The sequence below is a fragment of the Maylandia zebra genome, linkage group LG7 (assembly GCF_041146795.1).
Source record: "Maylandia zebra isolate NMK-2024a linkage group LG7, Mzebra_GT3a, whole genome shotgun sequence".
NCBI lineage: Eukaryota > Metazoa > Chordata > Actinopteri > Cichliformes > Cichlidae > Maylandia > Maylandia zebra.
The window spans coordinates 42,316,311-42,343,781 of record NC_135173.1 but is presented as its reverse complement, the minus strand read 5'-3'; the positions used below and the strand labels follow the sequence as shown (position 1 = coordinate 42,343,781).

Here is a 27,471-nt window from a genome sequence, read left to right as displayed (position 1 = left end):
TTAAGGGCTTTGGTTATTTGAATATAGCACATATAATCAGCACTAAAATAACTAGAACTTTAGAGTCAGTATGTTCTTCACCTTGAAATTAACAATACTCTCCTCAGAATGCAGAGAGTGTGTTTCGTGATGCCCTCTTCAATAATTTTTCTAAGTTAGAAATTTGATCCTCTTTTGGCTTCACGTTCACACTAATGCTTCCATTTTATGAGCCAACAAAGTTGGCCAAAAAACAGAAGACAGTTTTTTTCTAAGATTTACATCAGCACCAGTATCCTTATTATTTCTTATTGTGCACAATAAGAAATAATAAAGGTGCTTATTCCTGTGATTGTTAGCAAGACAAGGATGCAGCCGGGTAAGAGGGGCTGCAGTTCATAGCTTTAAAAGAAAGAAGAAGAAAAAATGCCTTTATAAACAAGAGCAGTTAAATGTTAAGCATGATGGGTTTGACACCAAGAATAAGTATCCAAAGGTTGCCAGGCAACAAATACAACTTCAACCAGTCTGAAGGCTTGGTGATTGCTTGGAGACCAAATTTAGCTCCAGCAAGTAAAGAGCATTCAATGACTATCTATCAAAAGTGACCCCTTGGTCTCTGAACTTTCCTGCCTCTCCGTGCCCGGCCTTGAGCCAAGACAGCCGTGTCACTGGAAATGCGAAAGATGCCGTTTCCTTGTCAGAGGGGCATAAAGACAGGGGAAGAAAGAGTGACAGATGCAGAGAGTGTGAAGAAGGGACGACATGGCACATCAGTGTTTCCTTTGTGTGTGTGGATGCTGAGTGCGAATCGAGCACAGTTCAGGCAGGCTACGAAGTCAAGCTCAGTCCCAGCAGATCGGCTGATCTCAATGGCAGCCCACATCAACTGATGCTCCAAATGCCTTTCTGCACATCCAGTTTCTTATGCAGGGCACACTATTTAAGCTGCTTTAGCCTTCCCACACTTACTGCACATCTGCAATACATCTACACGTCATACTAAATCTCCAACTTAGACAGTACCTGCATCACTGATGCCTGCTCTCCTCTGTGCTGCTGGTCGTACCGCTGCTTTCCCCAAACTCTAGTTTTTAAAAGTATATACTTGCAAGACGTGCAAATAGTCTTCTCACTACAGGAAGCACTCCCTTTGGTGAGCGGGTAACACACGCAGGAGACCAGCTTCACGACTCCCACTCACTGTCTGTGAATTCGCATGACAATTACGTGCTTAATTCACACATAAGCTACATGGGACATTACACTGATTTTGTACCATAGAGCAGGCAGCACAGCTCCACCATGTAATGTTTAGGAAAGTTCAGGGCTGCTGTGCATGTGTGAAAATGACTCAGGTGTGATATTAGTAATACTAGGCCCATTTCACTGAGCTAGTACCCGGCATTACACTAAAAAATAAAATGGGTACGACAGCATTGTAACCACCTCTATTCACACAGGCAGGTTGTGTTTCTATGTAAATGTTGAAAAGAAAATGTAATGCCAACAGTCCCAAGCTCACTTTATAGTTATTAATTACCAGAGAATAACAGATGGGGGTCGGCCTCTCACATGAGGTTGTTGAACATTTAACTTTTTGCTCACTGAGCTGCCATGAATTAATAATCCAAACTGATGACAATTTATTATTTTTATGAGAAGAAGCCTATTGGCAAGTTTTACCACTGTTTTCAGGTATAATATGAGGCAGTACTCGAAGGACGTGTTAGTACTCTGATCAGGGTGGTGGACAGAATATTTCATGGTTAAGTGGTTGCGGAATAGAAAAGCAGTGGTAAACATCAAGGACCACTCATTAATTTGCAGCGAGTCAACTACACCTCTGAAAGAAAAGAAAATACAGAAGAGGGAGGTCTGTGTAACATATGAGTGTCGAGATGCCCACACATCAGGTCTTCACTTCACTGCGTCTCCCAAGCGTCTGTCAGGACTGCAGAGCCGGATCCCATAGTCTTTTGCTCTTGTGCAGAAAAAAAAAAGGCTTTGTCTGAATTGTCTTAATGCTTATGGTGATTACTTTACCCTTTACGCCCCCTCTCTCTGTTTTTCAGACCGCTGAGATCCTCGCATTCCTCCTTCTCTAATGTCAGTAGAAAGTTCATCCCTGAGTGAAGTAATGGAGTTACTCGGGTTGTTTCTGTGTGTGCCTGCGTGTATGTGTATGTTCTCGATGAAAGCTGAAAAATGAAAACCACTCTATTATTCATTTGTGCCTTGAGAGACTGGTGAAGGCTAGGTCAGAGTCTAAGAAAAAAATTCTTTGGCCATTTCCCTTATTTTCTTCATTATTTTTGCCCATTTGATTTCTAAGAAGATTTCTTCGACCTTTGTCACCCCTTGAGGAATCATTTCATAGAATCATTTCATAGATTCCTCAAGGGAAAGCTATTAAAGATGAAGTACTTTATAATAAATAATCAGTGAGTGCAGTGTATGTATTGTTTCTTTAAGGCAAAGTTGATGAAGCTAACCATTTAATCTAAGATGTCTTTGCACTCTCTGGGATTCTCGCTCACTCCCTGCCTCCCTTCCTCTCTTTTCTCACCTCTGACTATTTTATTTCTTCAGACTGTCAGTTGTCAGCTGACGCAGAACTTACCAGCACTGTTGAAGCCACAGCCCAGGAAGAAACCTCTGACCTCTGGTGTTTCTCCCATCAGAGGCTTATGGTCTGCTGTGAATGACTCTGAAACAATAACAAAGAGAAACTTTGTGATAAAGGTGGGAACAAAATGTTTCTATCCAATTCGTCACAGGAGTCAGTCTCAGCTCCTGTGGTAGCTCGAATAGGATGCAGTCCACGCATGACCCAGAATTGGATATGCAGAAGAAAAAGGACTGATAGATGGAGGTATGGAGGCCTATCCCCCCCTATCTCCCCCTACCACCACTTCCCCTGCCAGTGGCGGACTCCCTCAGACATCGGTGCGTTGGTGGTTCTTTGTGTCCGGGGATGGGCGTCCAGGTACACACCGGCTCACTCCTTGGCGGCCGCTTATCGGGGCCTGGAGCCTGGGGCTCGCTCGGGCCACTTCGGAGGTGGGGTCACTCAGGCACGGCTGGCTGCCGGCGGAGCTCACGGGCGCGTCACTGCAACTCCCCCTGGCTTCTGCTCCGCGGCTGCTGAGTGAGCCCTCATCTGGGACTCTCCTCAGCTCTTTCTGGGACAGTGGCGCGGCTGCCCCTCTGTTGGTCTTCCTTGGTCTCTTGTGTTCTGGGGGCCTCTGGATGTCTGGAGTCTTGATCTCCTCCATACCTGCTTCATGCCCTGGAGGACGGGGCTGTGGCCCCCCCACACCCTCTAGCAGATCATTACATGAAGGAACCTTTTAAAAAAACAAGCGCGTCCATGCTCACAGGTGTACACACGGGTGATCACACCCACAAACTACACCCTTTTTGGTTCCTACCTCAAAGCACACTGTGTTCTGTTGATCTTATGTGCTGCACAATAATGTTTAATATTTAGTATTTACTGTCATATTCCCATATATCATTGTGATGTTGTTTATTCTATTACTCTTGTTCTCTTCTGCTTGTTTTCTTTTTTCTTTCTCAGCAGGTGACCCAGGTGATTGATATATGCATTTTTTTTTCTTTTTCTGCTCATTCTGTTGGTTTTTGTCTTTTGCCCTTCTCCCCCGTCCTTCTTCTCAGCTGTTTCTCTTTCCCTCTTTCTTTCTCCCCTTCTTTCCCCCAGTCAAGTCTGTCCCGTATTCAGCAAGTGAAAATAAAATAAACAATAAAAGGTGAATCAAATGGACCATTACGGCAAGGCTGGGATGGTCAATTTGGTAAAGTAAATCCGTTGGGCATCTTTCTTTGCCTTTAGACAACAATTCTGATGGCAAAAGAGCCAAACGGGACAGGCCAAAAAAAAAAAAAAAAAAAGGACTGATAGATGGATATTTGACTACTTTGGCTATTTTATCAGTGTCATCTCTGGCTTTGGGTCATTCCATGCCAAATCATCAAATGTTGAGAAGATTTTATGCTCATCCATCTCCAGTTTGCCTAAAAATTAGAGATGGATATTTTTTTTGGTATGTCTGAGCATGAATATCTCAAAAAGTACAAAAGATGAAAGCCTGAAATTTTCCCGGACCTTTCTTATGAATCAGGGTCTGTAATTTTGAACAGAGAGATTTAAAAAAAAGTCACAGTATTATCTACTCAAGATATGAAGAAAAACCCCCCAAAAAAAAGTCACTTATGCGAGCACACACTAATAACAAACATCACGTTGCATACATACAAATACTAACATTTTCTGAAGTGTATATAACCCAATTTCACAATAATGCAGAATAAAGCAGGTAGAATACTTTTTAATATGAAATTCCTTGTCACAAATATGAAGAAGGAATCCAAATTTCATGCTGCATTGAGTAAACATGACAAAGTGTAAAACAAAAATATCAGTAAAATAATGTGCTCAGTAACAATAAATATCTGCATATTTTTCATTTTGATACATACTCTACCTACCGTTTCCAGATCTGACGCCCATCAGAGATCTTATAATTCAGGGTAAGCTTAAAATACTAAGAGGCGATAACAATGCAAAGAACCCAACAAGTACTGATGTAAGACTTTTCACATATGAAAATAAATATAGCACAACAATTCAAAGTAGTTAAAACGGGATTAGTAGCCTCTTTCACGTAAGTAGCAATGTAAAGTTGCTGTGTCCACTTGTGATCTGTATTCCAATGCAAGACTCTAACCCCCTAACCCAACCCAAATCCTAATGCCACAGTTGCTACAGGCAAGCAGGAATCAGGCAGTTGACTTCCAGACTGAATCCTGCAAGAATCGGACGAGACTAACTACTGATATTTTTGTCTTTGTGATACAACTTGTCATATTTTCTCAATCCATTGTGAAAGTTAATTGAAAATAGCACTTTATGACCATGAATTCGTGTTAATCTATTCAAAAAGTTTCATTTTGCATTATTCTGAAACTCGACTATAAACCATTCAGAATTCTAGTTTCCTTTTGCAATGTTTTATTAGTGTTTGCGCAAATATGGTATTTTGCAGGGCAGCTTGATTTTGTGTTTCATATTTTAAATAGTCATGTTTGATATATCTATCCAAAATCTCAGATCCTGATTCATTTTTACAAAACGAAAGGCCAGTGAAAAATTCAGGCTTTTGTCTTTAGTAGTTTTTAAAATATTCATGATCAAACATGGCAGCAGATCTTCCACAAATTAGATGATTTAAAGATGTGATGTCTTCAGTCTTAACATGATATCAGCAGTCTGAGCGCCGAATCATCTGACATGTTAGCGGATATAATAAGAAATGCGTCTCTATATTCGGTGGACAATCTGACAGTACAGGATGTGTTAGTTTTGCACAAGATATAAAAGTGTGGGGAGGAATTGTGACAAGGCTAAGGCTCAGAACTTTTCATTTTAGTTGGCAAGCCACCATTTATCATTTAGGTTTGGTCAGGCTTGGTCCTCTGAGACTTTAGAACAGCTGTGTGCAACACTGAAACTTAGCGAGCCGTTTGTGGTCAGTAAATGCCTCCTAACCATAACGGCAGGCTGGCTGTTCATTAAACCGTAATGTCTCCTTTTCTATTTCCACTTGCGTTAAAAACCACAGATCGGATGGGTGGTTTTGGAGAGCTGGAAGTTGTTTAAAGGCAACTTTAGCCAAGTTCTGCAATGCAATAATAACTTTTTCAAAAATCCAATACACGCAAACTTTAAAACTAACAATGTCTTATGTAACAGAGAAATTGCAGCAGATACATTAAGATATCAGTACTTTTATTACTCAACTGAACTAAGCCGAAAGAAAGACATTTTCTCTTACATACCTACAAACACATGCGTGTGAATACGTCTTTTAGCAACATTAGACTAACTGCTAAATATTCCAAAAGAAAACACCGTAAACCTTTAACTCAATTTTCCATACTTCTGTCTATATAAATAAGTCTCTCTGAGTGGTGAATTGCACATACTGATGGAACTCATAATATTCGATTTATATTTGAAATTTCTCCTTCATTTAGCCTGCTGTATCCTCATGGAAATGCCAAAGGTGCCTTAGTAACTTCTCATTTCTCGTTAGTAACATTTTCTCACTCTGAAAATGTTTTGTTTAACGCAGCAAGCTTATCCAGTAAACATAAAATGAACTTAAAGCCAAGGGCACAGATAAGAAGAACAGACAGCTTTTCAGACTTCTATCTTTATTTTTTCTTCCATCATTTCGTCTTTATTTCATCTCTGTAAAATTTATGTTATCAATTATTATTTCCCTTTAACATTTTCTTTTTTGTATGTTTGCTTTTTGTCAAAGTTCCTTCTAAATGTCTTTTGTACTTTCATTTTATCACTCTGTTTTACTTTTCTATCCTCACAAAATCATTCTGATCATTATTCCAAACTGCTGCTCCAGGCTAAAATAATGAAAAACTCAAATCAGAAACCACAAAGCATGGCTACAGACCAGCTCACATAACCAGCTGGGCAATGTGATATTACCTGCACAGGAAGTCAGGCTCGAGCTAATCAAACTATCTCCTCTGCAAACATGGCATACAGCTCGCTAGTTTACATATTCATGGGCAACCACAGTATGCATCCAAAGTGTTGTGAAAGTTGCTTGTTTGCTGCTGTAATGCATAAGGATTTGTAGGGAAAGGCATGGAGGAATTGCTCAAAGATTAATGCTTCTTTTGAACTAGTGCTTGTATGTGTGCATGATTGCATTTTTCCTGTGGGGATATATATGTCCGCTTACACATAGTCACAAATAGATGACCTGCTTTGTTTTTAGGGACATAAATCCCTGTAATGTTAAACACATATCTACATCTTAGCATGTAGACTTTAAGCTTAAGATTAGTGGAAGGGTTAATGTTAGGAGGTTGCAGATAGAGTAAGTCTCCAGGAAACGACCTCAGTAAATGTAATTCCCCATGAGGTGATGGGAACACAACTGAGCATGTGCGTGTGTGTGTGTGTGTGTGTGTGTACGTACCTGGTCCACAGACAGTGGACTTAATGCCAGTCTGTTCCAGAGCAGGAACTCTGTTGACTGCACCCTCAATATGTTGCATAAAGACATCCCAGTCCAGATCGAACAGGCTGAAGGCGAACTTATCAGACACCTGGGAAATATTGAAAAATAAATAAATAAATAAATAAATAAAGGCACACTGATAATAAATGACTGGCTTACTTCCAATAACCTTGAAACCTTGAATAACCTTAAAATAGCAGCACACATTTACTTTCTCTCTTTTACCCCTAAAACACACCAATTTTGAAACGAATTTTCACACTGAAAATGAGTTCTGTTTGAGGAAGACACCAAATCACATAAATAGGGACCACATCTAATTAGAAAAATTGAATTGAAGATTTTTGAGAAAATGCAAATGAGCAGTAAAACGAGCACTGAATAATGGTGCATTTTAATATTTTTCCTTTTCTTTGTGTGTCTTTGTAGGCTACAGTCAGCACTACTACTGTGATGTTCAATGCTGATGTACCACCGCAGTGCCAGTGTCAAAAATACTGCTGTGCTCTTTTATCCTCTTCATATGTGACTGGAGGAAGCAAGGCTGCAGCCACAACACATCCTGTAGCATCTGTTAAATCAACTCTTCCTCACCACAGAAACATCTGTCAAATCAGCCCTTCCTCTCATCTCAGTATCTTGTCCAAGCTTTAATTTGCTCCAATCTGGAGTTCTGTAACTCCCTCCTTTTCAGCCACACCAAAATCCAGCCTTTAACTCCTACAACTAATGGCCAGCAGCACAGACGACCCCCCACCCCCCACCTTCCCATCAAACACTAATCTGGCTGACTCAGGGCACTCAAAGTGGAAAGTCCAGCACACCAGAGCTGTCCAGCAATTTTATCAGTCACGTATTTCTCTCTCAATTCCTGCCCTGATTCACTCTTTCATCTACTTTTACTTTACTTTCCTCAATTTTTTTTAATTATGTAACAGACATGCCTAAACAAAAACAAAACAAGAACACTGGATAACAATATCAACCCGTTTTTATAAATGTTGAACATAAGTGATTAAGTTAGATAGATGGTTATGGTCTACAGTCAAGTACAGAGGACGTACTGAAGGAAATTCCTTTGGCTTCACAATTACCATCTGCTGTGACACTCTCAGCTTCGATTAAGACTTTAATGTCATATGGATGCCTAAGCTGACAGTAGCTGCTTTCATGTGAACAAAGAGTTCTGCACTATTACCGGGCATTGACACTCAACTGGGGTATCTGAGAAGCAGATACCTTTGTCCTAGGCACCACACTTCTCCCAATCCTTCCCAAGCCATCAATCTAGCTCATCTTCAATCACTCCGCTTCTTCTATTCTCCACGTCTCCTTGCTAATTCTCCTTTTGGTATCTATTCTTTCTTCTTCCACTTGCTTTAAGACATCAAAGCTGCTGCAGAACGAGAACAAAGAAGCTGCTTCCGCTCAAAGAAATCCTCTAATATGTAAAAACCACTGAGGAATCTGCAGACAGGCAGCCAGCCAGCCAGAAGGACAGAAAGCCAGGAAGTTAGGCAAAAAGATATTATCGGTGACCTGCAGAAAACGTCTAATGGCTTTCATTACTTCTGAATAGTATAAAAGACCAAAGTCTTAAAGAAAAAAAACAGGCATAAATCAAGAAGGAATGCATGACGAGTGAAAAGTTTTAAGTATCTAATGCATAAATGCATGCCACCAAACCTCCTGCCAGCCCACTTAACAAACTGCTCTAAAAACCTGTCCTTGAGAGAAAGTACAAATCCATTAAGACCAAGACCACCTGTCAGTTCAAAGGCTCTTAAAAAGATCAATCTCCAAAGTCAAACTCTCTCTAAAGTCGGTCTTTGCATGGAACATGCAACTGCTTGCACAATGACTTTTTCTAGTTGCCAAAGTGTTGTTCGAATAATTAGTCTTCAGAGCCTTCAGTTCCTTTTACAGATGTACTTTGGTTTTAATGTTCCAATAAAACAAATTTCACCCCAAGCGGAGCTAAAAATACAATGTTTGTCAGGGGTTGTGCTAAAAGAATGAGTATGAGGTAATTAAAATCCAATAGACTTATCCCCTCTTGAGCACTGTGCTCATCACTGTGCACATTAGAAATAAAATATATGTGGAGTGTGGGCAATAAGACTTGCAACAGTTTTATTAATGGATACAAATATAGGACTAGTTTTTTCCTTTCTAAGTATAGTTTTCTGTATAAACTTTCTAGAGAAAAATAAACTTTCCAAAAGTGTCAGCGTTTGATCCCTTTTTTGTTTCATTATTTGCATCAAGGTTAATAAACTTCGCCTTCGCGTAAGTGACCTGAAGGCACTGGATTTGATGAAATCATCCAACAAAAGCCAAAGATTCCAACAGAACTTGGGGGGGGGGGAAAGGGAATCCTGTTCTTTCCCTACTAGGTATACTATACCTACTCCTGTGCCTTCAGAAGCATCATAAACACAGTTTGTTGCGCTTTCCTTTATAATGGCTACTCAAGTTTTTATACTTAAAGTCCAACATTTGTAGCTTTGTGTCTTTACAGAAAGATGATAAGAGAATTGATATTTGTCTGTCATATTAAAAACCTATAAAGTCGACCCAGTAGGCTGTAGGAATATTTAAACTAGAGATGGCACGATACCACTTTTTTATGTCCGATACCGATATCATAAATTTGGATATCTGCCGATACCGATATGAATCCGATATAGTGTTTTTTAATCAACAAAACTGTTTTTTTAAATATCTTGCTGCATTTTGTATAAGTTCATACTCAAGTTTAAAACAACAACTACACTAAAGCTATTCTGTTATACCTGTATGCAAAAAAAATATTTCATAGTTCAGCAACACTGATCAATCTAATAAACTTAAACCTACACCATCCTCCCTATTCTGGTATTTTAAAGAGTACTTAGCATAAATATTAAGCAACCTAACTAATAGGGTTCCAACTCCCAGCAACAACAAAAATAAATAAATAAAAAATAGGGAACCACCCCTCACGCTCCACCTCATGATGCTTAATCGACGTAATCAACCTTAATTTGATGCAGTGTGAAAAAAAATGCACAGAAATCAATTATTTTTCAATATATTAAAATATTAAATAGATTCAACATCTTTCTTCAACAAAATTGCAGACTGCACAGATGGTACCTTCCCAAAGGAAAAAGTACTATAGCTTACTAGGGTATATATATTAGACTTAATAGTTACTATATACAGTAATGGACTTCTATTCATTTTGCATCAAATTAAAACTTTGGGTGTCAGATAATTATTTATTAAAAGCTAGACATTTTAAATGACAATAAGAAAGAAAAGTATGTCTTTCTGCTCCCCTTTTCCCTGTTAATGCCCTATCGGCCCCCCTGGCTAAACTTTGCTAGATCCGCCCCTGCACAGTTACCAGCCGTCAGCTACGTAGAAAAAGATCCTTGAGTAGAAAGTAATAATAAATAAATTCTAACAACAGCTGATCAAGCTTAAACGTGCTGCTGTTGTTCAGCCGCTGGTTTCCTCTTTCTGGTGCAAAGTGGGCCAAAAACAAACAAGAGAGATGGACTCCCGACAGAAAAGCCGATCAGCTGATCGTTAAGCAGTTTCATGATTGAAGTAGCAGCCGGAGAGGCAGTCGCTCCATATATCGTTTGTTAAGCTTAACGCAGGAATGCTTTACAAACATTCAGAGATGGACTTACACACTTGCTTTACTTCTCTCGGGGATAACTTTGTCGGAGATGAAATGCTGGGTTGCTAGCGAAGCTCCACATGCTATCCAGACCACGACAGGTCCCGCATGCGGCAGCCGCTCTATCACGTGATGCATACTGCTAACGTTCTGAGGCGAGTTACGGCGCGTTGCAAGTTTTGTGAGGTGCTTTCGTGATATTTAATGGATCGGATTACATTTTTTATTTTTCTCCGATATCCGATCCAGTAATTTAGGTCAGTATCGGACCGATACCGATACGTAATATCGGATCAGTCCATCTCTAATTTAAACAGAACCAGATTAGTGGCTTACTGTTGTTCTGTATTCAGGCTAAGCACACATAAACATCCTGAATTCAGCTTCCTAGACAAACAACTAAAACATAAAAAAAATAAAATAAATAGGATACATATATTAAAACCAAGTCTGAGCATCCTGCAAACTATGGGAGAAATAGCAAAATTGGAGTGTAAAAAGATGTGATCATAAAGAATGGAAGAAAACTGCTAACTGTTCTTATAGTACCTCCGTCTTAATGCTAAGCTATGCAGGATGGTCACAAACTATCAGTCTTTATATCAGTTTTTTGGAATAAAACAAATAACAATTTCCCCTGAATGTTAAATATTTTTTACAGTTTTCCTTTAAAATTAACACACACACACACACACACACACACACACACACACAGAGTTTTGACTGCTGTTATGAATACAGTTTGACCTCCAAACTAATACAGCAGAAAGTAATAGACAAGGTAAATAAGAGATGAGGTCAAAATGACACATAAGTATATAAACTGGATGAGTTTATTCAGCTTCCTAATTAAAGTATTTGATTTTTTTTGTCGAGCAAAGCTAAATTTTTTATCACAGCACTCACTGAAACGAATAGAAAGAGAATCTGACAATTAACCTCAGGATGACATTCAAGCTTACCTCATCCCAGAAGATGGGGTTTCTTTCATAACCGCCCACAGACAGAGCGTCACCTTGAAGGCGCAGGTACACTGACGCATCATGGTCCCTGACATTTGGCATGTTCTGGGAAGATGAAAGTGAACGGATCAAAACACGAAGGAATGAGAACACAATCAGTTAAGGACGGTTTTTATGAAAAAAAAACAAAAAGTAATTTTATTACCAAATAGTTGTTTAAATTCTCCAAGTTCATAAAAATCTACATTCACTCCATTGAGTGAATTTCTTCATCGCACATCCAATTCAGGGTCACAAGAGCTCAGGGATGGATGGGATAGGCTCCAGAGACTGAAATCCCAAAGGCTGTCTAAAGCAGAGGTCTCCAACCTTTTTTGCGCCACGGACCGGTTTATGCCCGACAATATTTCCACGGACTGGACTTTAAGGTGTCGCGGATAAATACAACAAAATAAAACTAGTACTGGTACCGAAAAAAAGAAGATTTATTCATAACACACGTGAAAAGACCCAGGAAGACCGAGTAAACGATAAAAACAATAACAAGATAACGCTGAAAACCCTGAAAACCATACATTTCACACCTGAGCCTCAACTCTCATGGCCCGGTACCAAACAACTCACGGACCAGTACCGGTCCAAGGCCCGGGGGTTGGGGACTGCTGGTCTAAAGCTATTCATAAAAATTTTAAATTGCTAATAATTTCTTTATGTTCTAAAGGAAAATGGAAAACAGGTGCAGTGACTTATTGAAACATGGACAAGAGTGAGTTTCCTTGTCATTCTAAAAAACACGAAGCTGCTGCCACAATCTTTCCAGTTGATACTGCATGGTGGATTCAAGTGCAATTATAATTCCATACGTTTTGACAACATCCCCAATACCATTCGCTGAAATGCGAGCCTCCAATTTGTTTTAGAGATGGATGTAGACACTTACTTTTGTCTCTCTGTCCTGACTTCTTCTGTACCTGCTGACAGCAATTTGTCATCGCTCCATAAGCTCTGTTGCCTCTGATTTTTGGTCATGCTCCTGTTTAATTTGGCATACCTCAACCTTTTCTCCTATATTTCCCTTCTTTAACAATGGCTTCTTGACAGCCAAACTTTCACTGAGACCATTACTGATGAGGCTTCGGTGAACTAAAGGGTTAGATGCATCTCTCAGGTCCTGTGTCAAGTCTTTGCTGGATATTTCCTACTTCTTAAGTACATGACTTTCAGATACTGCTCATCTCCTGTAGATAGTATTGGCCTCTTCTTCACCAATTTTTAAGAATACACTGCACATTATGTCAGCATTTGCCAGGTTTTCAGCTAATAGCTTTTTGGGAATCACCTTGTTGGTGCCAAAAATACAGTTTAATTCCTATCAAAATGTTATCTTTGGCATTTTTATTGATTTTATGACCTCATGTGTTCTTGCAACAGGCTGCTAGAAACAAAGCACCTAAAGATACAATTTAAAATGTGTCTTTGCTAAGTTGTCTAATATATGTGGACACAATACTGGTTAATCCCTAGAGTTTGATACCTTTTTAATGCTTGAGTGATTAAGTGGGTTCAGTTGGTTAAGTGGATTAAAAAAGAAGAAGAAAAAAATCTGGAAATAGTCAGATAAAAGGACTGGATTAAAAAAAGAATGAAAAACCAGTCAAGATTTTTTTTTAAATGTCTAAAAATCCTACCTTAAATAATTATAATAAAGTCTGGTTCCTTGGAAGCTGAATATAAAGACAAGTGCACTTTTGTTTAGTGCTACATTTTTATAAGATGTTAAGAGCTGTACAAAAGGGGCATCACAACATGGGACTAAAAAACAGCCTTAAAAATGTTTACAGCAGCAGTCGTCCATACAATGACTTATCTTAATAAACCAAAGCATTTCTTTATGCATCACAGCATCGTGTCTAACATACCATGTAATCATTTCATTGTGTTCTAATAAATATTTATGCAAAAATGTTCAATAAATAGTTACATTTTAGGTATGTTGTCTCATCTGTATTCACGTCACTATGGAGGTCTTTTCTACCCACCAACTGGTTTTCCGGGTAAAACCAAAATACCAGCGAACAAGCTGACATTTTAAAAACCGCTCACTCCAAATAACAAAAGCCAAACTGCTCATTTCCCCTCTCTTGTGCACTGGGTGCAGCTGCCAGCTTCCTTCATGTGATCAATACTAAACATTGCACTACCTTCTGTCCTTCATGTATTCACACAATCTGGTATGGTTTCTTTTCCCCTTACTTTAAAGCCACCACAGCCTCCCAGGAGGTTACATGTCACACAAAGGCACACAGATGACATGAAATGTTTGACCTGACAAGTTGCACACTCTGGTGGGAACAGATTTCCTGACATTCAAGTGTGCGAGTGTGTCATTTTGTGTGTGGGCTGATGTCTGTGAACGTGATGTAGCAGTAATGCTGGTTAAGCTCCTCTTAAACTACATAATACAGGGGAGCTGACAGACCGCCTACAACCACCAGCCTCGAGAAGATGAGCACAGTCATGCATGTGTACACTAATTTAATCTAACAGTCGTAAGACTCGCAATCACAGAGATACAGTGAATCATGTGAACATCTGTTATAAAGTATACACACACAGGGGCTTCCCCAGTAGATGCAGGTTCACATATCATCCCATTAATATAAAGATACACACAAATTATTCTGTTTACTTTTCTATTACAAATTATTGCAAACAATAAAACAACAGTCTGGGCCATCGCAGGCTGAAAATCTGTTTGGTCATAGTGCCCCCTACTGGTTATATAACCTTAATGCAGACAGAATTACCCTCCTCCACCTTGAAAAACTGTTTATAAATTAGCCATTAAATACACACCATCGTGCAACAGTTGCCACCAAGTAGCAGTGAAACAATACCATAATATGTCTGGTATTTATGAAAGGAAATGAGTTATTTGAAACATTCGCCCGCTTTTGGCAAACAATCTGTTGTTTTTCACGTCAACTCTCATGAGAGTACGTCGCTGTGGTAACTAACCCCTGGGGGAAACACTGTACAGCATACATCTTTAATGACTTCAATGAAGGAAAGAGAACTTGGTGCACACGTTTGAATTTAGTTTGGATGTTCTCTAATCTTCTGCTCTTGCTCTTGACGAAGGCGGTCGCACTTTTCTCCTCTCCTCCTCTTCCTTAGCTTCCCTGCTTAGCCTCTTATGTCCTTGTCTAGTCTCGTGTTTTTTGTATTACTTTTCCCTGGAACACTCTCTCACAGTCTGTTCTCTAAAACCTAAAAGAGGAATTATGGATTGGATCAACTGGTCCCTAAATGCAATTGACACCCCTTTCTCAACGAGAAGTTTGGGCTTGGGTGAGCCTGAGTGCTGAAGATATCTACCTACAGTATTCGGAACCATGGTAACAGGGTTCTGGCGAATCGGAGCTGGCTTGGCCCTGACTTATCGAAGAATTAAGGAAGGAATCAAACTGATCTCCCTGTTGGAGCTCAGTCTGGGGGGAGTTATTTTTTTCTCCTTATCTTTCCTCGTGTGGTGCATTTTCCCATTGTTATACCTCTCTGACCTGTCTTCCCCATGTGATGTTTTGTGTAATGTATGTATGGTCGGAGGGTAAGATGGTGCCGCCATTGCGTGCAATAGGTCGGCAGCCTTATGAAATTTCCCCTTGTGGGACTAATAAAAGGTATATCAATTCAATTCAATAATCCACACGGTAAAAAAATACACATACATTTACTTAAATCTTTTAATAAGTGGCGCTGAAGGTTTGACAATATCTTTTAACTTGACAAGGCCAGCACTCACCGCTCTTTCTTGGTCGGCATTCTCTAAGTTCTCAGATTGGCTTCACTGTGGACAGTGAGCTGGTGTTCCAGCAGTTTCCAGTTCACGACAGGGTTCCTGGGTTGTTCCTAAACACCCTTACCAATTTTTTTTTTACCTGAGGGTGACAGCTTGGGTCTTATTCTAGGCCTCAGTGACACATGAGAAAAACTTTTACTTATGTACAAGTTGTGTTACTCTACAATTCTCTTTAGATCTTCACAGAGTTCCTTGGACTTTCCCATTATTTTGGGTATTAGTCAAACAAGTGAGTGCTGTCAAACAAATCCACTTTATGCTGGTAAAGAGAAACTAACTTTTATAGTCAATCATGATCACTAATGAGAAGTTAATAGACCTTGGCCTCCTCAAGTTAAACGACATTGTAGAACCCTCAGCACCACTTCTTAAAAGATTTAAGCGAGTGGATGCAAATATTTGAGCCTATATCCATACTTTACTGTGTGTGCATTAGAGAAAATGCTAAATAGATTTAAACTTATGCACCTACTCTATTCTATAGTTGCTCTCACACTGTTACACAACACCAGGGCTGTAGCTGAAAGAATACAAATTAAAGTATCCTAAACACATTAACTATTAATTTAACAGAGTAACAATTATAATCTATCAGATTTTCTCATGTTTTAATGACAGAGAACTGATATCCTGTGACCAAAAACACTGACTGTAAGTAACAGTCAGTGTTTTTGGTCACTTTCCTTTCTGGGTTCACAGAGATTAAACTTTATCAGTGTAGTAGATCATTTCCAGAAATACAGATTAAGGCACTTAAAACACACAAACACACACAGTGCCTTTCCTCTCTGCACTGCAGCAGCTTTGTTGCTTACAGCCTGTACCATGCGTTTTACTTCTTCATACAGCATTTTGCTAAAATCGTAGTTTTCTCTTTCTGCTGCCAGCAGACCTGTCCATGTTTATGATTGGTCAGACGCCCCTTTCATATGAACACAATCCTAGCTAGACTCCAAAACCCTGGTTTAACTTTTCAAGTTGATAAACAGCTTTGTGTGCCCACTTATCCTGATTGCTTCACTATAATGTTGGCAAAGCCAAATAAAACAAAGCATGTTGAACTTTCTTCATGATTCCCCCGGAGAAGATTTGGTAAACCTATTAAAATCACAGTAACTTGCTTTGTAAAAAGGAAACTCACAAACAAATTAAAAAAAAATGTATTAAAATGAAACACCTCTTTTATTCAATGATGTCTTAGTAACACAACATTGTCAAATGCAGCATTTACTGCAAATAAGTTAAAAATGTAAACAAAACGTTAACTTTATATTTTTGTAATATCATTCGGGACGTGGCTTTAGGAGGTAGAACGGGTTGTCATTTTTCATACATCTTTACAATTTTTGTTTGTCATTTTGAATATTTATGATGTAAATCTGCAATGCTGCGACTTTAAGAGGTATCCATCCTCGACTGCTTTTATGGACTTCTTCAATCCTTTTTTGCCCTCCTGCTGAAGATTTTTTTTAGGAAAGTCTTCCTCATTTAATCAAATGGTCTAAAGGCACGAAGGGATCTACAGGCTGGTAAAGCCTCTTGAGGCAATTTCTGACATTAGCTGATAGCACTGACTCCAGGAACGGTGGTCATACCTGTATGCCCTCGATTCTCTCTGTTACCACATAGGCATGATGCATAGCAATGAGAGGAACCTTGACTCCGGCCATTTCTCCCAGCTTGGTGGCCCACACACCTGCGGTAACACAGAAAGGCAAAAATGTCATAAGTGTGTTACCTTTAACACCAAACAAATATCCTTAAAAAGTGTATGGATTTTCCTTTGCTCATTGCGATTTCACTTTTACAGGATACATTTACATCAGGAGAGCAGTTGCAGGTTACATAAAGACTGCTTTACACTGTGTTACATTTGTGGATTTGTCATCTTTGAAAAAGAAAGCCAGCAAACCTGCACAGTTCACCACACAAGGTGTCTCAATGGTTCCGTGTTGTGTCTCCACTGCCTTTACCCTCTTCACACCAATATCATCAGTTCGCACTTGAATGCCAGTTACAGGACAGTTTTCGATCACCTGATTTAAAGAATGGAAAACTGAAATGCTGTATGCACTTTTTTCCATGCAAGTACAATGCACAGGGAATCAGTCGAGTAATATTACAGACGTATAGATGTCCGACTGGAGAAGCCTCGTATTTACTTATTACTACAGAGGAAAAGTAACGGAACATGTGAGTCATTTGTGCAAAGCTTAAGAATGTAGTGTAGTAGTTGGGCTGTTCACAATATAAAGACATGCAAAATCAACACACACACACACACACACACACACACACACACACACACACACACACACACACACACACAGATTGTGTGTGTGTAGATTGAAATCTATGGGTAGAAACAGAATAAAGCTGGCCATCAACTAAAGAGGCATTTAGCAGATCAGTAGACATTACCGTGGCTCCTCGGGCAGTGGCTGCCCTGGTCAAGGTTGTGCAGGTACCTGCAGGGTCCATGGTGCCGTCTTTTGGAACATACAGTGTTCCATAAAGATCATCGACATTCATCAGAGGATACAGGTCCTTCGTCTCAGCCGGTGAAAGGACATGGGACTCAATACCATAAACTTTGCCCAGCTAGAAAAAAGAAAATGGGGAGATGACGTGTTCAATGTAAATATTACTTTAAAGGCACCTTTGTTCCAATTTCAAATAAGTGGTTAGAGAAAAATCTGCCATCATTTTAAATCATATCAAAGTCTTTATCTTCATGATAAAGCAAACAGAAAGACTCTTTTCAATACTGTAACTATAAGTTGAGTCTGCCGCTATGGCAGCATAGCATTCTGTATTAGTTTTATAATATGCAAAGGGAACAGTAGTGTTGTTTGTGAACTTTGAAAATCTAACACACACAATTAAGGTCAATTAAGTTTTTTTCTCTCTCATGTACCTCATGTTAAGCAGTAAAAAAAACTTTTTTAGAAAACCCACAATCAATTTTACATTTAAAAGCCCCAAGGAGGAGCAGCAGTCGAATGTTTCATGAACTAGATCAACAACAACTGATCAACAGACTGATCAATGAATACAAACACATTTTCATGTGTTTTGCCTCTGTTTACTGAACAGTGAATCTATGCTTTCCTAATAATGTTCACAACCAACATGTCTCTGTCTTTACCGACATGAGGCGCTTGTACTCGTCAAGTCTTTGCTTGTTGGAAGCAATGAAGAGCCCTCCGTTCTGGATCCAGCCTGTATGGAGACCCGTCTCCTCCTCTAGGTCTTTGCTAATCACATTCCTGGTGTGGGCCAGGAGCTCTACCTCAACATCACTGGGTCGCAGCTGCCACAGGAGGCCTAATAAACAGAGGGACACAGGAGTGCAAAAAACTTAGTGGACATTAGTGAGCACATCACGCACATGCAGGTGAACACACTTGATAATAATTACTACACAAAATTACCAAAGAGTGCTTAATTTACTCTTAAAACTTCTTATTAGAACGCTGCTATTAAAGTAGGATGTATAACTTCAGGCAAACACAGCTCTCTGTACTGTTACAGACTGTTACCTGCAGTATGCCAGGTGGTGCCAGCAGTCAGTCTGTCTCTCTCCAGTAGAACTACATTAGTCATTCCCATTTTGGCCAAGTGGTAAATGGTCTGACAGCCCAGGCTTCCTCCTCCAATCACCACCGCATCAGCTGACCTGAGGCAGGAGGAGGTATATGAAAAGACTAAAAAGGCTGATGCTACTCTTGACATATGAAGGTAACCAACCAGCCTGTGAGCTAGCACTAACTTATCAATTCACAAGTGCAACACAGTCCCTTTTTCTTTCCCCCTGCTTCCAATCTTTAAACTACAGCAACAATAATGACCAATAACTCCATTTTTTAAATTAAACGAACAATAAACACTCTTGTTTTGATACAAACCTTTCCCAGTGCAAAGTATCAACAGAGCATCTATATTCTGTTCAGAACTTGTACATCACTGTGTCCATTCCTCCATGAACTAGTTTTTCTTCACAATCACGTATTAATCCACCACTTCAACCATTAGATTAATCAGCTGTTTATGTATAAAGTCACTGCATATAATCTTAAGAATATATTTCTGAAAACATTCCCACACAATCCATTTATCCATTCAAAACCCAATCTAACCTGGGTAATGGCTTAGTGGGTCCTGAGGAGGCTCCATCCTCCTGTTTGAGTGTCTTCTCGTAGGGAACACTCTTTTCCTTGGTGGGCTCCGAGCTGTAGGACCGAGTGCTTGTCCGGCACAGCGGAGAAAGAGGAGGCCTCACTGCTGAGAACACTCGCCAAACTGCGCTCCTAAGGAAGGCCATGACCCCTGTGTGCAGTAAGACAACACAAAGGGACATTTTAAGTTTTAAGTTGTAACACTCAAGGTTTCAGAACAAAGTCATTATGTACAAAAACTCTTTTCTGAAGTATTTTCTGCTTGTTCTGGCTAGGATTTGTTTTGTTTGTTTGTTTGTTTGTTTGTTTGCAACATTTTGTACCCAGTGAAAACCATAATAACTGAAAAATAAATGTAAATAACTTTATTATACTCAGGTTCAGGGGAATTTACGCAAATTTGCGCAGGGTTAGTAAATCTAGTGGGCAAGACTTGGCGGATCGAGTATATAATGTTCAGCCACGTGCAAACACCAATAGTTTGACCAAACAAGGATTTTGGAAAAAACACTTTGGGCACCTGGGCGCAAAAACGGCAGCACATTCACCACTAAATAACCCCGCACTTAATGCGTATTACAAAGCTTTTAGCGGGTAAATGTGCAATTTATGCAATAACGTACAGAACGCGATGCACAGAGTGCGCTCGCCTGGAAACGACAAGTCTCAAAATAAAAGAAACTACATTAGCAGTTCCAGGTAGCAACGTGGCGTGAAGTTCTGCGATCTCAAACAACGGAGCATGCAAATTACATAATGCAGCAACTTTTGGATGTACATTCATGTCGCACTTACGCTCGATTCCGCTTGTCCAAGATTGCCCCGGAAACACACTCGAGGAAAGAGGTAAGTAGTGAGAGGGGCTGCTTCCAGAATTAAGGGAGTGGGTTTATGGTGAGAAACGGTCAAGTAGTTCCGCAGACCAACGAGCGACAGAACTGCTGTCGTGGCCCACAAGACACAGCTCAGTAGCTGTCAGATAAATGTGAGCTGCAGCGGTGTTAGACTGCAGCAGAGGAGGAGCCAGACATTTGAAACACCCGGGGCTTAGCCCTAAAGGGTAGTATGCATGTGGGATTTTTTTTTTTTTTGAGGGGGGGGGGACTTAACCAAGACATAACCACAATCAGAACTAGATGATAGTAGCACTAAAAATCATCATAGACCTGCACTACACTTATTTATTTAATTCTACCAAAGTACAATATTTAGATTGAGAAAAGTTTATATAATTATTTAGCCTTGTTGTGCAAACAAGCCTGCATAACTTAATAAATATAGAATTTGAAAAATAACAAACCTAAAAAGAAACACTAGGTACGAGATACATGAGGACCTATGATACGGTGATACTTTTAGTAAGCAACCATTTGACTAACATGTGTGTCTCACCTGCTCTTGTTCATCTCTGTTCTGTCCTCATTCGCCATCTCAATCTCTGCTCCTCTCTCTCCCTCTTTGTGCTGACAATCATCAAATATACAGTTGAAACCAGATATTTACAAACTCTTCAGATCAAAACAAACACTTTTTTAATTGTAACATCAAATCAGACTGGGGGCAGGGATAGCTCAGTAGGTAAAGTGGTCGCCCCATGATCGGAAGGTCGGCGGTTCGAATCCACTTAACGGCTACCCTGAGGTACCCCTGAGCAAGGTACCGTCCCTACACACTGCTCCCCGGGCGCCTGCTTAGTGGGCTGCCCACTGCTTCACTGAGTGAATGGGTCAAATGCAGAGAAAAACAAGTAATTTCCCCATGGGGATCAATAAAGTATCCATTATTATTATTATTATTATTATTATTAAATGTTTATTTTTTTAGATTGATAAATATAAAAACATATTTGTTAACTTTAAGAGTAAAGAGAGAAACTGTCTGTGTTTTTTTAATTGCAAATGGCACCAAATTGTATTCAAACTGAGCCACACTTATGGAGCTCCACAGTTCTTTTCCTGGTGTTTTGGTTGACATCTCTTGATTTTCCCATGTCACAGAAACAGGCTCTGTGTTTTGCCTTATATGCATCCACAGCTGTGCCACCAGTTTACTCACATGGACTCTACTAACCTATCAGAAGCTTCTTCAGCTCAGAATGGAATCCTCTGGAGTTTTCTTATTAATTAACAATAAACTTAGTGTACATGTACTCCTAAATTTGATGAAAGTGATAAAAAATAGACAGCTCTGTCTCTCTTTATTCTGACATTTAACTAATTCAAAATATATTTCAATATTTATCTAAAACAAAAGTTTACTCTAAATTGATGTTGTACAGTAAAAATGTTTTATGTTTTCTCCCTAAAGTGTATGTAAATATCTGGTTACAAATGTGAATATCCTGCTGTGTACTGAAATCCCTCTTGTTTTGCATAGAAATATACTGAACAACATACAAAGCATAATATATAAAATAACATTTACCCGAGTTTTTTCTTTGAAAGAAGCCTCTAATGTCCATTCTTATATTTCAGTACATAACTGAAACCGATTTAGTCGGGGAGGGTAAGAACTGAAAATATGAAATAAACACACGTAAGCTAAGACTCTCTAAAAAATAGCATTTGTTCGGCTTTTCATTTCGCCATTTGTTGATTCACTTGAAGAGCAAGTAAAATAATATTGGTCAAGTGATCAGTTTCATATCAATCTTTCGTGATGCACCGTCATATTTACATTATTTGTACGGTACGAATGATTTGCTTTGGTACCTGGTCAAACTTAAGCTCTCCTTAGTATGGCTGGCTCCGTCTCTCCAACAGCGCACTCACGGGCAGCAGCTGCCCCCGCCCCCTCGCTCAGTCGCTTAGTGCCTGAGCTTGGATCATACCAATATCAGGGGGGGATTCACGCTCAGTCGTAAATTCCCACAGTGTGCACTATGTGCTTCGAATATTGTGTGTACTTTTTGTTTTATACAGTTGTCAGCCAGGCATCTAACTATGAAAAAATTACACTCCAAAATACCCCGGGCTTCTGACAAAACAACCCGGGCTTAAGCCCCGTAAGCCACCCCCACGCTCCGCCCCTGGACTGCAGTTGTAGTTCCTACCTTCACATGCGGTTTGGCATACAACTAGAAATTTGATCAGTCAGATAGGATTATACCCAAGCAGCCTAGTAAGTGGTAAGCAACAACACATGACACTTTGGAAACGCCAGAAAAAGGTTAAGTAGACTTGACCAAGTACCTCAAATGAGTCAGCAGAGGTTTGTGACTTCGCTGGTTTTGTCCCATAAACATAAGTATGCACAAAATACCTCCTATGTGAAAATATTCAAGAAAATATATAATGTGCCAAAAGAGAAACATTAATGTCAATTTGCTGTTTGTTCTGTTTGTTTGGTTCATGAATGTGTGGGTGTCTGTATTTCCGGGAGGCTAGGGTAACAGCTGCTATTGACAGCCCAGTGATCAAATCAAGCAGAAGTAGGTCATCACATATATGTTGAACATGTGGAGTTTGTCTGTGTGAGGCATTTGACTCAGTGTTGTGGGGATGCTGCAGTAGGACAGGGGAAGAAGAAAAAAACACTTTAAACCTCAAAAGAAGGCTCCTTGCCACACTGAATGATTCAAACTTTGGCTCCAGACCCCTGAGACATCTGTAGTTGAAGCCTGCCAAGCTGACCTCATGATTCCCCACCTCCTAACCAGCAGCCAATAAAGTGCAAAGTTTAGGTCCCTCCTGTGCCAGGTGGTTCTTTCTAGTTTAGACAGCTTTGAGCTAGACTGAAGCTGAGTATAGGAGCTGTTGCCAGCACTGGTATCTTATGTATAAGAATCTGAAACGAAGAAAGTGGACCACAGCTACCTTTGAACTTTGTAGATTTCCTTAAACTAATTTTTTATGTGACTGAATAACAGTGTCTTAAGGACAGAGTGTTATGTCCACGTGTATTTGTGTGCACGCACATGTGTATGCTGCTATGCCAGCAGATGCAGCAGAACACTGAGCTGTAAGCACATAGATTGTATATAGTGGCTTCTCTTCTCTTCCTGTGGTATGTGGCAGAGTGTTCCAGAGAGAACCAGATAAACTACTGTATATGCAGACAGCTGGGGTGTGCTTAGAGGTAAATGTGTATGCTTTGATACAGACTTGGGTATCAAGTGCTGGTGTACTTAGAAAGACAGAAAGAAATAGATTCAATCAGACTCAGAATACTTTACTAGGGGAAATTCTTTTTCGTTACAGTGCTCCATTATAAACAACCATTAACAAAGACAGACAATACACTAACTAAGAATAGCACAATATATACAGGCATATATATACATAAAGGTCACTTATTAATAACAAACCTGAGTCAATAGCTAATAAATGGTTTTTTTGGGGGGGTTTTTGCCTGTCCCGTTTGGCTCTTTTGCCATCAGAATTGTTGTCTAAAGGTAAAGAAAGATGCCCAACGGATTTACTTTACCAAATTGACCATCCCAGCCTTGCCGTAATGGTCTATTTGATTCACATTTTATTGTTTATTTTATTTTCACTTGCTGAATACGGGACAGACTTGACTGGGGGAAAGAAGGGGAGAAAGAAAGAGGGAAAGAGAAACAGCTGAGAAGAGGGACGGGGGAGAAGGGCAAAAAACAAAAACCAACAGAACGGGCAGAGAAAAAAAATGCATATATCAATCACCTGTTGAGAAAGAAAAAAGAAAACAAGCAGAAGAGAACAAGAGTAATAGAATAAACAACATCACAATGATATATGGGAATATGACAGTAAATACTAAATATTAAACATTATTGTGCAGCACATAAGATCAACAGAACACAGTGTGCTTTGAGGTAGGAGCCAAAAAGGGTGTAGTTTGTGGGTGTGATCACCCGTGTGTACACCTGTGAGCATGGACGCGCTTGTTTTTTTAAAAGGTTCCTTCATGTAATGATCTGCTAGAGGGTGTGGGGGGGATAGCTAATAACTGTTACATGAATAGACTGAGAAAATATTTTTTACGTTTGTGTCGAGCCCTTCATTTTTAGAGTGCTCTCAGAAGTTATTTTCACAGCAGAGAGAAAGCTGTCCTTTACTGGTAACTTGTAAAGATGACAAAGAAATAAAAGAAGAAATTATCAGCTTTCATGGTGATATGCACATACATTTTTCAGTATCTCAGAAATGGCAGTGTTGACTTGATTCCCCCATTTTCAGCTGTGTAAGTTAACAACTGATGGACAAGTTGTCGTGGAAGTGTCTCACCCTTTTGCACACAATGTTCACAGATGAGAGATGAGCAGGTGTTCTTTCATGAGAGGTTATTTGGAGGCAAAGCCTTCACGGGATTCTGTGTAGCCCTGTGAAAAACTAATAATTTTCAGAAGCACCTTTAGCAGCAATAAGTGGAAGTAATCATTTTCTTTATGACTTTATCATCCTCTCACATTGTTGTGGAGGTATTTTGGCCCACTCGTCTCTACGGCTTTGCTTCACTTCATGAAGGTTTGCAGGCATTCGTTTTATGAACAACAGGACTGTGCAATATGGCCAAGTACCTCTAGTACCTTCCAAAGGACATCTGTCCTAGAAGTCTTACAGTTTGTTCAGATCCAATTTTTCAAATCTGAGCCGTCCTGCCATGTAGTGAGAGGAGGTTTTGGTTTGTTTTGTCCTGGTAATTCATCCAAACGAGCTATACTTGTTCTAATTTTACTCTCATGAAATTTAACCCTTACCTAACACCTGAAAAAAAAAACCCCAGTTCACCTGTAACAACAGAAAACAAAAAGGCTATGCTCTAGAGACCACAGATCCAATAGTGCAAGAACCCACGCGTCATGTGAACTTATTTGTCAGTGTTACAGAGGCAGTACTGCAAGATGAAACACTATTTTTAGTAATAAGAAACATAGGGCTGGACTGGAATTTGACAATAATTTCATTGGGAGAAAGTTTTATTCACAGGTCAGGAAATCTCTGCAAAAGGTCTGCATGGACATGTATGGATGCTCCTGGAACTTTCTCAATCATCTTAGTTTTATTGTTACAAAGCAGTTGCTCCTTTCTCAATGGCCTGGCCTTCAACTTGGAGCACAGACTGTTTTTGAGTTGAAATTGAAGAGAAATATCCTGCACTTTGGATTATTCTGCAGTTTTTTAGTGCCTCTGCAGAATGCATGGGCAGGGTGCGCACTCATCTTTCTTCTCCTGGGAGTTTGGGTAAGTTTCCCAGGATTTTCAACACCTGCTAAAGGGGAGAACAACAGGTAAGATGGAGTGGGGGACTTCCTTGTGAGTTTTTCAGGTGTTTAACTGGGATTTATTTTTTGGGTTTAGATTCCCAGAATCTGATTTTATTTTGTATGTGTGGCATTTTTTGTAAATATTTATATTTTAAGTAATGAAAATAGAAAACTGGTTTTATTGGCATTTGTTAATGTGGAAACACCTTTTCTTATGTGGTAGCAGTAAAATGAAGTGCAAAACAAATAATTCATGTGGCTTTAAATACGAAATGTTCGAGAAATAAATCACGCAACCTTACTTTGCTTCTGCCCTTATAATTCTGAAATGTACAGTATTGTATTTATTTCCTTGTGGCCTGCACTTTAAAACACATCAAGTTGGATAAAGACAGTTTTTGTAGTTTTGCCTCTGCACTGTACACTACCACAGAGGCTTTTAAATCAAACATTAACTGATTGAAGTGCTGACTTTCGGCTTTAGGGGATTTAACAAAATAATGCTTTAACTTTTAAGGAATCGTTGCCATTTTTATACACAGCCCCTATTTGTTGGAAAAGTAATCGAACAAATGACTGACAAGCAGTTTCGTGGCCAGGTGACGGCTGATCCCTTGTAATTAAATGACAAATGTAGTAGACATAAGAATGATTCAAAGTGTTGAATTTATATCTTACACAAATCAAAGTCTACAGCTTGTTACTGTTATTTTAATTGAGACCTAAAGACACATCAGTGCCAGTGAGCAAGCCCTTTATTCTGCTGAAAAGAAAAAGACTAAATAAACCATCAGAGGCAGTAAAGACTTTAGGAATTGTCAAATCAACAAACTGGTACGTTGTTAATAAGAATAAATGCACTGGCCAGCTCAGGGCCTGAAAAACCACAAAATACAACCAAAGTGTAAGCATTTCTAAAGGCAAAGAAATGGGATATTATTCAGTGGCCAAGTCAGTCATAATCCAACAGAGCATGCTTTTCAGTTATTAAATACACAAGCTGAAGGCAAAGAGGCCTAAAAACAAGCAGCAACTGATGGTGGCTGCTGTAAAGGCCTGGCAGCCAGCATCTCAGTGAAGCAAACACATTTAACAATGTCAATGTTTTTTTTAGACTTAATGCTGATGGCTGAAAAGGATTTTCATCAGTTCTGAGCCTCTAAAAATGGGGCACTGTATATGAAAATGACTGTAATTCCTAAACAGTTAATGCAAAATTTTTGTAAATCCCCTTGAATAAAAACTGAAAGTCTGCACATCAATCACAATGACTGATTTCAAATCCACTGCAAAAATTGTCTTAAACTGCATTTATGTACTTCTCCATCTACACACACATCTATAGGTGTGCATGTATGTAAACTCTGGCTGCAGTAGCAGAATTTAGGAAACAGTACCCCCTTGTGTTTTTTCTTCTTAGTACATGGTAGCTTTGTGTATTTAATAAAATATGTTCATTTGTTAACTAACAGTCCATAACCATTTATATAACAGTGCAAAAATATTTGTATTTCAATTCTGAGCTGCTTGCTATCCAGATGTGAAATCAGTGGC

The 27,471-nt window shown here is 39.4% G+C and overlaps 1 protein-coding gene across 2 annotated transcripts in view; it reads right to left on the bottom strand.

The window, feature by feature from the left end:
• Positions 1–23,056, bottom strand: part of sardh (sarcosine dehydrogenase) — a 45,104-nt gene extending 22,048 nt beyond the window's left edge. Inside the window, exons 1-10 of one of the 2 annotated variants that reach the window (XM_004538296.4) lie at positions 22,922–23,056; positions 19,692–19,881; positions 19,095–19,231; positions 18,701–18,879; positions 17,974–18,153; positions 17,465–17,588; positions 17,148–17,248; positions 11,691–11,795; positions 7,014–7,143; positions 2,603–2,689 (exon numbers count right to left, since the gene is read on the bottom strand). In XM_004538296.4, coding sequence (XP_004538353.1) covers positions 2,603–2,689; positions 7,014–7,143; positions 11,691–11,795; positions 17,148–17,248; positions 17,465–17,588; positions 17,974–18,153; positions 18,701–18,879; positions 19,095–19,231; positions 19,692–19,876 — 1,228 coding nt within the window. In that variant the 5' untranslated portion in view covers positions 19,877–19,881; positions 22,922–23,056. Of the gene's footprint in view, positions 1–2,602; positions 2,690–7,013; positions 7,144–11,690; positions 11,796–17,147; positions 17,249–17,464; positions 17,589–17,973; positions 18,154–18,700; positions 18,880–19,094; positions 19,232–19,691; positions 19,882–20,525; positions 20,737–22,921 lie in introns of those variants that run through there. The other variant, XM_023153058.2, reaches the window with a different exon arrangement.
• Positions 23,057–27,471: the final 4,415 nt, after the last annotated feature.